Raw genomic sequence first — 12,469 nt, 5'->3', positions numbered from 1 at the left:
TGAGGCCTTTCCCATACCCCAAAACTCACAGATTTTTGTGACCGCATCAATCCTGGTGTAAATTTACGTCTGAAAAAGGTTCGGGGAATGTGCGTCGAAAATTGAATGTGGGAGGGGCCAATAAGTGCGGCGCCACCTGTCCAAATTCACCATGACCAACACAAATATCGCACATGCACGAAATTCGGTACACATGTGTAGTGGGTCAGGATGAAGAAAAAATTACATTATGACCATGATCCAAACCCAACAGGAAATCCGCCATCTTGGGTTGATTGGCCATTTTTTGGTGAGGTCCCTGTGGACCAGTTGAGGAGCTTACAGTATCAAAAGTTTTTTCAAATGTCGCATGGCGCACGAGATAGGAGGCGGCAAAGTTCTTGATGATTCTGATGTTTCGCATCAGAAAAACAAAACTCCTATAACTTTGCGATGGAAGGTCCGATCCAAACTAAACTTGCTACCGTTGATGATGGGCCATGGCTGAAGACGTCTATGAAAAAACGGTGAAGTTTGAAAACAGCGCCTCCTTGTGGTGAAAGAAAATACACCAAAAAAAAGTTTTTTTACGATTTCGGGAATAACTTTTACACAGATAATCGTACCGCACTCAAAATTGGTGACAACAGTCAAAACACATGGTAGATGATGCGTGATCAATATGACGACAAATCGTTTAACGGTGTTGCCATGGCAACGACGCAAAGTCGGATTTTTGGGACAAAAAATCAAACTGCTACAACTTCGCAAATCCTGGTCCGATCTGAACCAAACTTGCTAGGATTGATGATAGTCCGGCCCTAAAGACGTCTATATGAAAATATTCAATTTCGAAAACAGCGCCCCCTGGTGACAGCAGACAGTATGACAGCTTGTATTTCAATTATCTCCTCTTAGAGCTTTTGTGCGATCACCTTCAAACTTGGTGAGATCAATGTGGACGAGTTGAGCATCAAAAGTTATCAAAAGCTTTTTAAAATATTGTATGGCGTACGAGATAGGGGGCGCCAAAGTTGGAGATAATAATAATTTTTCACAACAGACAATGAAACTCTTATAACTTTGCGATGGAAGGTCTGATCCCAACCAAACTTGCTATAGTTGATGATGGTTAGTTCCTGAAGACGACTGTGTTGCTGAAACGGTACATTTTGAAAACAGCGCCTCCTGGTGGTGGTAGAAAATTCTAAAAAAACAAACTGTTACAACTTTGCCAATCCTGGTCCGATCTGAACCAAACTTGCAAGGATTGATGACAGTCCGGCCCTGAACACGTCTATATGAAAATATTAATTTTCAAATACAGCGCCCCCTGGTGACAGCAGACAGAATTACATTTATAGTTTTTGATGCTGCTCCAACAGGGATTGTTGTATCCACTTGAAACTTAGTATGTGGGACCCCAGACCCTTCCTCAACATGTCCGTAAAAGGTCACCTCCCTACAGGAAGTGGAACGCCCAAAACAGGAAGTAAAGTCTTACATTGTCCGATTGACACGAAACTAGATATGTGAGTTACGGGACCTTCCCTGAACATGTTTCCGGAGACGAACAGGAAGTCGGCCATTTTAAACAGGAAGTGCCCTCTAACTTTGCAGTACATTGTCCGATCTGCACAAAACCTTATATGTGACACCAGGGACCTGTCCTGAGCATGTCTGTAAAAGGTCACCTCCCTACAGGAAGTGGAACGCCCGAAACAGGAAGTAAAGTCTTACATTGTCCGATTGACACAAAACTAGATATGTGAGTTACGGGACCTTCCCTGAACATGTTTCCAGAGACGAACAGGAAGTTGGCCATTTTAAACAGGAAGTGCCCGCTAACTTTGCCGTACGTTGTCCAATTTGCACGAAACCTTATATGTCACACCAGGGACCTGTCCTGAGCATGTCTGCAAAAGATGACCTCCCAACAGGAAGTGGAATGCCCGAAACAGGAAGTAAAATCTAAGATTGTCCGATCTGCACAAAACTAGATATGTAAGACAAGGGAACTTCCCTGAACACGTTTACGGACGCGCATTTGACCGAACAGGAAGTCGGCCATTTTAAACAGGAAGTGCCCTATAACTTTGCCATACGTTGCCGATCCCCCCCGAAATTTGGATCGACATGTGCGGAGACGCTGAAAATAACTAGTACTGAAAATAACTAGTACTGAAAATAACTAGTACCGCGCGCGGTGAATGAACGGGTGAGAGCGCGAGGCGCGCGGGGAGCCGTGGCACACGGCGACTCGCGCGGGTCGGCTCGAACCCGTTCAGAACCGCGCGCGGTACTAGTTTTGTTATTATGATTGGTTTGGTCCATAAAATGTCAGCAAATGAAGTAAAATGTTCTTTCCCAAACGTAAAAGTGATGACGTTATTTTTGTCGTCCACAAACCAAACCGAAGTAGCTAAAAGCAGCCTGACATTATTTTACTTGGAGGAACAATACAGATTAGCACTGCGGCAGAAGTCGCTAAGGTTTGGCCAGAAAGTCGCTGGATATGTCGGTTGTCGCTTTTTAGAAATAAATGAGTTATTAGGGTGGTCGGAAAAGTCGCTAAATGAATACGCTACTGGTTACTCCTACGACCTTAACACAGAATTCCCGACTTCTGACTACAACTGCAACCAACTTGCTTCTGTAGGAGCAACAAGTCCTCAAACTGAATCGTAAATTTGGGTCATTTTGTTCCAACGACACATTTAAGGTACCGGATTGCTTTAATTTATGCTACCACTAGGGGGCGCTTGTTTTGAAAGCGTAAATATAGGTCGTAATTCCTGCCTACGACCTACAGTTTATGTACGAGAACAGTCTGTAGGAGTGTAAGATACAGTAAAGCAGGGAAATGAATGATTATAATTATAATTTCGACAGCGTGGATAAATGGTGGGTGGATCACAGCTGCCTGCTTAATTAAGATCAAGAGAGCAGATAGTGTAGGAGGGATTAATCTGCCATCAGCCTCTCCATTAATAATGAAGAGAGGAGGGAAGGCTAATCTGAAATGTTGAAAGACCTTGTCTTCTCGTGTAACGTCTCATTTCTCTTAAAGACTCTAGAGAGACGCTGTTGAAGAGGTTGTTGTTGTTGTTGTTGTTGTTGCTGCTGCACAGTTTTATGAGTTAATTTAAGTTGATGTTGAAAAATCATTACCTTGTTACCTTGTGACGTTAAAGCTGTGCTAATCAACCTTTTAATACAAAACAATGAATAACGACACTGTACGTCGTATTAAAGAGGCTGTTTACACATCGAGAAATGTCACCCATGAGCTTTAGCCTTTTCTGATTGACCTATTACATCAATCTTTAGCTAAACTGTAGCTGGTAGCTAGTTGTTAGCATGTAAAGTTCCATGCATTAAGTTCAAAAACATTACATATTTGAAGCTAACAGTGCATAAATTCAGTCTCCCTATCAGTCCATAAATGTTAGTCTGGATTTTGCTTCTTTCAGCCAAGGTTTATGCTTTTTTAATAAAATATTACGAGTGTATGTTATGAACTTACCTGTGGCTCTGTACTGCTTTTTCTAACCAGGCTGTTGTGTGAATGATCCAGATGATGTAAGGGACTTCCACCCGAGTGAAATCCATTCACTGGTGACACGAATGAGAAATAAAGGGTGAGGAAAAATATCATTATCTTTTAACAGTTTAGTGCAGATCCATGAGTAGTTTGTGTGGAGAATCACATTATACACTATTTACACATCTATTTAAGTGCATTCAAATGAAACTCATGGACCCGGTTTAGAAAATTGTTTTGAAATTGTCTTTGAAAGTCTATTTGGAAACTTTTCCTCACATAAATGAATGTTTATACACTGGAAAATCGCCAAAAATGTTGCAACTCATGAACATGAACTACTGAACATAAAATAAGGGGGTGTTGAAATTGTCTAATCTCATAAAAATAGTAAAAAACGAAGGCACAAACTTGTAAACAGTAAAATATAAATATGACATCCAAACTGTAATTTTCACAGCAGTAGTTTGTTTATTTATTTGTTTATAGGGGGAAATATTCACATTTAAGAAGCTAAAAACGTCAGAGAAACTTCTTTAAAAGATAATCTAGTAATGGATTATTAATCTATTGCTGCCTTCCACTCACACAAACACAAGCGTTGTGTTTGTCAGTTTGTCTCCTTTAAGGAACAACAGAGAAACAGAAGGCCAAAAAATAAAGTTAGTCACAGGAAGTGTGTGAGTGTGTGTGTGTGTGTGTGAGTGTATGAGTGTGTGAGTGTATGTGTTTGTATGAGTGGCTGCTTTGTGCCACAATGACTGTTCGAGAGAATCCACGGCCTGTAGGGCACGGACTACTTGAGTTAAAGTTGAAGTTGGTGGAGAGTTCAGATGGAGGAGCTAAAGTACCTGCTGGCAGTGAGTTCTTGTGTCGGATGGAGGTTTTGGGGGTTCCGGGAACGCTGGACGGTCTCTCCCATGTCGTCTCTGATGAGGGAAGGGAAAAAAATGACAACATTAGGATACAAAATTTCCAACTGTCAAAACTGCCAGATTCCATCTATGGGTTGCAAACGTGGAAGTTTGTGGCAGTTGAAACAGAAAGTGACATTGTTTTACGATGAAATTGATGGGTTCACGTAAAAATCTGACTAAACTGGCATTTAGTTTCACTTTCAGTCTCTTTGATTAATATGTTAAATAGAAACCGTGGTATCCAGGAAGCTTGTTCAGTCAGTTTCTTGTTAGGCTGTTCATTTTCAGGCAGTGCTGTCACTAAATACATCAGACTCTTCTGTTAAATATTGAGATTTTAGACACATCCAACTTTGCTGTTGGATGTTGCAGACGTTTTCAGGGATTTCAGACGTCACGCTTCCAGTGACAACACTCTCTGATCAATCAGTGGCTGGGCAGTCTGTAGACGTCACATTTTAGTATCGACTCAGCTCACGTGGAACATTGTAAGAGCAGGTACTATCACTAAAAAAACCGAGTCGAGTCGTGCTAGAACTGTGTAGTGGGAAAGCGCCATTAGTTTGTCCTTTTTAGCAACTTCCTGTCTACACTTTTTGAAGGATCAATCTGAATTTTTCGTGATCGCCCATGAATATTTCCATTCTATATTACCATTTGGTAAAAATCTACCGACTGACGACATCACAAAACAATTGTCATATTTTCAAGAATTCCCAATCTCTTATCATGGGCAACACTGCAAAAAGTCATACAGAAAAAAACTCAGACACTCTACCATCAGACCAGGTGTTATCTGGATCTTATCCAGATTACAGATTTGACAGCAATTTAAATGTAACATGGTTCAGTCCCATTGAACAAGTTCAAGCTTTTGACCCACTGGAAAAGCCTTGGACGTCTTTGGAGACATTTCCACATCCAGGAGCCAATCATCTTCCCTGAGATGTATCTATAAAGACTGGAGTCACAGTTCAAACCACCTCCAAATTGTGGTTTGGATCAGATTTACAAAAAAACAGACCGGATCCAGAAATAATACTAGCTGTGAGTGGAAAAACATTCATGTAGTTGGAAAGAATATCCTGTCATTTTTAACTGACTCTGCATGGATTAAAAACCTGTTTCGGTTAGTTTTTAGTTCTGCAATAAAGTTGATGCAACAGGTGCAAACCCTTTAACGGCAAAGTAAAAATGGAATGATCTTTGTAGAAGCTTTGATACTTTTTCCCCGTCATCTGCTTGTCAGCATCAGCTTGTTTCCCTGCAGCTGCTAAACATGCTGAAGTGATTAAAGAGCATCTCGTAACGATGCTCTCAGTTTTGATTTTTCATTCAAGAGCTCGATCCTAGATTTTTGGAGCGAAAGGAGGCGACTGAACTGAGAGCATCAGCTCAAATGACACGCGTGGAGAGGCTAACTGACACAGGGATTATGGAGAGAAGCTGTGGCTTCAGGATTGATGGACAACAGTCTTCTAGTCTCAGGCTCTCAATACCTCAGTCTCTCTCGCTCCCCTTTTTAGTTTGTCATTGACAAATCAATATTGTGAGAAATATGGGCCGTTAATGCACAGAGATGGCAGCAGAATCTACTTAGCTCAGGGTAATTGGTTTATGTTGTGAAAACATGATTTCAAAATCAATTTATATTTCATCCATCAGCGATTATTCCTCGTCAAACACTGATATCACAAACTTGAATATTAGAGATAGACTTACTAATCTGTTTTTTTGTTGCCTGACTTCAACCCTTCGCACACTCTTGGTAAATTACCGTGGGCGTAACCCACAACTGTACAAAATAAGTTTTTACACCTTGTGTGTTACTGAGTGAAAGTCATGATTAAATGAAAGTAGCAATAATTGTGCAGAAGTCACAAAATGGACAGTTTTTTCCTCTTTGTTCATTTTTGTTCATAAAAACGAGCCAAGTGAACTTTGAACTGTGACGTATTTCCAAATTTCATAAATTCAATCAGATTTTTTTTTGAGGACTTTTCGCTCAGGTGTTTCTTATTCATGAGAGAAAAAGGATACAATCTTTTAAACTATTAAGTTGTTGACAACACATAAATAAAAAATAAAAAAATCCTGTAGTTTAATCGTTCTTTTGATTGTTCTATATTCTAACTCAATTTAAAATATTATGTGTCATCCTTGCATTAGAGTACAGTGTAGTAGTATAATATTTCGATTACGTCTCATGCTCCATCTCTCCTTAACAACAACAATTATACCACAACTCAAACCCAAATGTCAATATATGTCAGAAAATAACACAATTTGTAATTCCACATAAATGGTTCAGTCCTGGATTGATTTGACAAATAGAAACAGCTTAAGTTTCCAGGCAACTGACTCTTGAAATACAACATTTTTTTGGGTCTTGTCACCTGCCGGATTAATTTCTGTCTCCAGATGCAATAATAATATAATTTCCTTGTTGTGACTGAAATAGTGGAACTAGTCTTGGAAACTGCTCTGATGGCCTCGATTGTGGAGGATTAAAGCTTTAAATTTACCCACTTAAATTCTCGCATCCACTCTTTTCAGGCCTCCCAATCATGTGATTGCTGAATAATATTATGCAGCAGCATCGAATGAGTCTTCAATGGACCAGAAAAGTTCCAATTCAAGCTTTTCTGATTTTCCCCCCTCAACCCAAAATGTTATTATTATGCAACCAAGTGGCTGCAGGTTCAGGCTGAGCAGAGCAGAGTGAGGCTGACAGTGGTGAACGTATGAATGGATCTGAAAACAAAAATAACCCTGCATACACATACGAGTGTCTGTGACACCAACGTGAACCAGTTATTTTATCAGCAGCCATGTGACTCTGATGCTTTAACGTCCTCCTGTGTCTGATTCTCTGATTCTTATCGACTAAATCTCTGTATTAAACCCCAAAAATACAAGACACAGCAGTGTTTCAAAAGGAGTTTTAAAACTATATTAAGAATGATATTGCATTTAAAAAGTAGAAACTTTGATTTGTAAAAAGTAGTTTTGAAGCCTTCATTTGAGTATTTTTGTATTTTATTGATTTTATAGATGTTACAACTTCAGCTATAACTGTGAGGTAGTCTCATAAATACATTTAAGTGCAAATGTGGGTAATAAATACACATTTGTTCACGTTAACTTAGCTATTTGCTCAATATAATTTCCTCTATATGTTTCTGTGTTGCTCAAACAATGTTTTAAAAACTATATTAAGACTGAACTTATATTCAAAATAGAAGCTTGAAGCCTGAATTTCAGTATTTTATTGACTTTATAGATGTTATATTATCTATATAACTGTGACGTAGTCTTGTTTACTAACATAAAAACATTTACATGCAAAACAGTGGAGTTGCCCTCAATTAAATGTAGTTTTCAGGACGTTCTGAACTGGAATTTAAGTTTTATTTTTACAGTCTCAGGTGGAAACTGTGGGAAATGTCTGTCTGCAGTAAATCTACATGTATGTAGGATTATGTTGTTGTGTTGTGGGAGCAGCGCACTGGTCAGACTGGGATGAGTAGAGAGTCTTACAAACCACGACAGCACCCGGTAACACAGGAAGGAAAAAACTACACACAAGCCCTGACACAAGGACATTCAGCCCTCACCCACGCACCCTGCTCTGTTACTATGACGATACAGGAACACTGAGTGCACACACACACACACACACACACACACAGGACAGCAGCTAATCTGGTTGAACTTTAGCGCAGTGAAAGGCAGCAGAGATGCTATAAATACTGATTGTTTCAGGACAAACGTTATCAGATGGGTTTGTTGGAAACAGTTGGTGGTGACGCCGGTGGTAGAAGCAGCGTGTGTTAGGACCAGGACTCTTCTGAAGGTCTTCATTTACCCATCATCATCATCATCATCATCATCATGTAAAGACACAGAAAACAAAAAAAGTCCTGGAGGTTTTTTCCACCGCAGCAACAAAACAGCTTTCTTTATGATGCAGATGCTGCTGAATGAACACAGTTATGAAAAATTCATCACTTTCTGATTTCTTCCAGCACAAAACTTATGTCTTCTGTGAATGTGAAGTAAACCTTGTCACAGCAAGACAAAACTCGAGTTAGGAAATTGTCAAAACATCACCTATAAGAGTATAATAATCCCATTCTGGCGCTTTAGGATTCAGGATTATGCAATATTTGCCATTTTTTAAGAATTACTACTTATTAATCAGCCAATAATTATAAAAAAATGATTTCTGTTCTCAGAAACTTGTAAATGTTACTAACTTTTATTTTTTCATCTGAGCGTTTATTTTTGTAGTTTTTTGACGACGTGTATATTTATATTTATATTATATTTATATTTAATACTATAAACCTTAATAGTTTATACATCAATTTTAATAAGAAATACTGCATATTATTGCACTGCAGTGCAGAGACAGACCATTGGTGCCCGAAATCAGGAAAAACCCCATATTGGTCAAATTCTAGCCATGTTAACATTTTGCAACTGGAAGTTCACAGATGCCACCTTTAATCACGCTCCTATTGGACGATACCAGCTGTCAATCACACTGGTGCCATACTTTATTCTATTTTACACAAAATGAGAAGATTATTTACAGAAGAAGAGCTGAAAATCATGATTCAGATCATTAAATCTAAGTGGAAAGATACATTTCTATTCATTCTTGTAGGTGGTGGAGTCGCCCCCTTGTGGCTTTTCTGTATATTATTATTTCCTGGTTGGTTTCAAGAGAAAACTTCATTCATCTTTTTTATTAAATGGCCCATGCTCAAATACCTACACCTTAAGTAAAGTTCTGAGGTTAATAAAAGATTCCAGATGGTGAAAATAGAGTCCGTGCTCTGCTTTGTTTCAACCTTTTTCGACTGAACCATATTTAGCATTTCATTCAAATCTAAATAGAGAAAGAAAAAAGGGAGGAACAGGAGCAGCAGCAGCAGCTTCCCCCGCGTTTGTGCTTGGGTGGAGCCCCCACCCGGGCTAAATTTAGAGCCCCTTTCATGGCCACAACTTGACCACGGTGACCACGGTCAGAGGCGAGCATGATGTCAACAGCTCTGGTTTCTGCCTTAAGTGACTGCGAAGCCGCACGGCACGCCGTCGCAGGAAGTGCACAGGTGCACAGAGTTTTCGCCACACACCACGAAACCGACACAAAAAAACACCACAAAAACAAACCAAGAGCTCGTCACCTTCAGAATAACAGCGCTTTTGGTGTCAGTCACCTTGTTTTCCATGACTTCATAGTTCCTCCTCAACGTGGGGCGGGGTCGTCGTAGTAACGTCGGCGTGAAACTGCCGTGGTGTGGTTTTATATACGACACAAACGCAGTTGTTTTCGGTGTCACTGAATCATTAGAATCAGTATCATCATTATAAAATACTGTAACTCATTGACCGTTTGTGATATCTAGAACGTTCAAAAACTATGGAATGGCGATCTGTCGAGGGTGTGACCCCGCCTTTAGCACAGCGCCCCTCACGTGACCCTCAGGTGGAGGATAAAGTGGTAGAAGATGGACGGATGGATACCGAAGAGCAGAGAAATAGAGCTTTAATTGTGCCCATGTACTTGTCATTACAGTAGCTCTCACCAGCGTGTCACACATTTGTGATGTCAGATTCTCAGTACTGTAATTACTTAACGGTTGAATAACTGCCAGAATCAAAATGAATCCGGACAGAACTGACCACCAAACGGGTCATGATTCAGGGTCACAATAGACTCCTGTTAAATATTGACATTTCAGACGTCTCCTTTGCTAAATGTTGGCGATGTTTTCTGTTTTAACTGATCTACAGTTCGGCATTGTTCGCTTTGATTCTTGTAATGGACTCTTCCAGTGACACTCTCTGATCAATCGGTGGCCGTCAATCTGTCGACATCACATTTTAGTGTCGGCTCAGCTCAGCTTAGAACCTTGTCAGAGCAGGTACTAAAAAAAACCCCACTGGGTACTAAGACAAAAACTTGAGTAGAGTCGAACCAAGTCGAGCTGGAACTGTACAACTGTACAACATCGTCTGTCGCAACTAAAACTAACGGATTATCCCCAAAACTCTTAAAAGTGTCAGTGTAATGAGACGAATAGCCGTCGTAACATTATCTGTCCGACAAATGACTTCTTTGTTGGTCAAAACTGCACTTTGTGACTTTTATTGCATCCTGAAGTCAAAAGGCTCACGGGAGTTCACAGCACAGCAGATATTAACGCCATCAGTCAGCTTTTACTGTGACTGATAGTAAAAGCAGGTTCTGTTGTTAATGTTAACAGAGGACGGTGTTTCAGTGTGAGTGTCATCCATCTCTCTCTAATATCACTGCACACGGATACAAACTGGGGGGCGTTTTCAAAAGATTCCGCTTCAGGTCCCTTAAAACGCCGTCTCTGTGTGGAAAGAACACAAAAGTGTTCACACCTGAAACCTGGACCAAACCAGACCAAGGTTCATGTCCTTGTTAGTAAATTTGATCTGGTTAGTTTTGGTTTTATAACCCTTGTCGCTGGACTGATTTGTAGATGTGTGCATGTGATGCTTTCGTTTGGTCGTCTGACCATTTTACAGTTAAACACAGTGTCGTCTCTGTCTCTCGACAAGCTACAACAGTTACTTTGTTCCCCTCGGGCTCCATTTCATGGTAAAATGGTTTTTTTCTGGCCAACAAACCACAACCAAAACGATGCTTTCTGTCAATTAAGTTCTCATCATACTCACGTCTGTTCAACAACAACAACACGGCAGCACTTCTGTTACTCACGACAGTAAAATGTTCATTCATATAAAGAGCAAATGATCTTCTTACCGTTATTTGTGGTGTTCACGTAGTATCGCCGCCCCTGTGGTGACATGTAGCACCTCCATTGAGGCGGTAGGGGGTCTCTAAGGTCCTCCACGGGGAGGTGACTCAGCGATGCCGTCCTCTGTCGAAACGGAAACAACAATTGGTAAGAAAACGCTAATTAACATGAATTTGTTCGCATACGAAGATTTATTTCTGCAGGATTTGTCACAAAGATAAACAAACACATGATGAAAGCCAAAACCACTGAAGAAATGTGCAGCGCTCAGATCTGGTTTCAGCGAGCTTCTCCTTTCCTCAACTATTTCACAACCAGAAAAAACATCAGGGCACATTTTGCAGAGCACAACAAACTGGCGCTCTGCTCTGCACTTGGATCAACACCAGGAGTCATCGCATGTGCTCACAGCAAACGGCTGAAGAACATGGGAGAGCAATGAAAACAATCCAGACACAAACATCTGCTCCTGATTAGCGGGAGAACAGCAGGCCGGGACCGTTGTAACACAGTTTGGAGATGATGTTCAGGGATTTGGGCGAATCAAATGAACATTCAACTCTACTGGAGTCGGTGCCATTTCATTCAAGTTTGGTTTTATTCACCACAACGAAAACAATCAATGTGATTCAGTAGGAGGAGGACAAGGTTTTGGACGAGTCGGGGACATGACTGACCTTCTGCTAAACCTCATCTCCGGAAAGCAAATGTCCAAACAGAGCTTTGTGACTGGAAATTACGGTGAAAAATCTGCCAAGCGCTGGATTTCTCTACATGCTTAAAACGTGAGCTTACATCCTGTACAGTAAGAGCAATGTTTGGTCTTATTAGTATCCAGATTCATCCATTCATTTTCTACCATTTCATTATCCACGAGGGTCATGGGGGAGCTGGAGTGAAACCTAACTGACATGGCTTCAGTTAACCCTAACTGCAAACGCTCATAGACATCCAATCCTTCCATTCATCAACCCATCATTGGAGCAGGGGGCCCCAGACATCCCTTTCCCTGGCTACATCATTCAACTCTTTCTAAGGTATCCCCAGGTGCTACCAGGCCAGCAAGGAGATATCATCTCTCCATCTATTTCTTGGTCTGTTCTGAGTTCTCCTTCCAGTTGGACATGTCAGAAACACCTCCCTAAGGAGGCACCCGAATGGCATCCTCACCAGATGCCCGAACCACCTCAACTGGCTCCTTTCCACACAAAGGAGCACTGGCTGTA

The 12,469-nt window shown here is 40.7% G+C and overlaps 1 protein-coding gene across 1 annotated transcript; it reads right to left on the bottom strand.

Moving 5' to 3' along the window:
• Positions 1–3,478: 3,478 nt before the first annotated feature.
• Positions 3,479–11,396, bottom strand: LOC122761671 (growth arrest-specific protein 7-like). Its single transcript, XM_044016907.1, has 3 exons — positions 11,249–11,396; positions 4,375–4,452; positions 3,479–3,594 (listed from the first exon to the last, which is right to left on the bottom strand). The coding sequence occupies exons 1-3, from the start codon at positions 11,292–11,294 to the stop codon at positions 3,494–3,496; spliced, it is 225 nt and encodes a 74-aa protein (XP_043872842.1). The 5' UTR covers positions 11,295–11,396; the 3' UTR covers positions 3,479–3,493.
• Between the last annotated feature and the right edge of the window lie 1,073 nt (positions 11,397–12,469).

Source organism: Solea senegalensis, unplaced genomic scaffold (assembly GCF_019176455.1).
Source record: "Solea senegalensis isolate Sse05_10M unplaced genomic scaffold, IFAPA_SoseM_1 scf7180000014869, whole genome shotgun sequence".
Lineage (NCBI taxonomy): Eukaryota > Metazoa > Chordata > Actinopteri > Pleuronectiformes > Soleidae > Solea > Solea senegalensis.
Note: the sequence above shows the minus strand (reverse complement) of the source record. Positions and strands in the feature narration are given on the sequence as shown.

Coding starts and splice junctions, on each gene's coding strand:
- LOC122761671 (XM_044016907.1), bottom strand. CDS start 11,294: ATGTCACCACAGGGGCGGCGATACTACGTGAACACCACAAATAACG. Junction 4,453..11,248: donor CGTGAACACCACAAATAACG/GTAAGAAGATCA, acceptor TTCCCTCATCAG/AGACGACATGGGAGAGACCG. Junction 3,595..4,374: donor CAAGAACTCACTGCCAGCAG/GTACTTTAGCTC, acceptor TCGTGTCACCAG/TGAATGGATTTCACTCGGGT.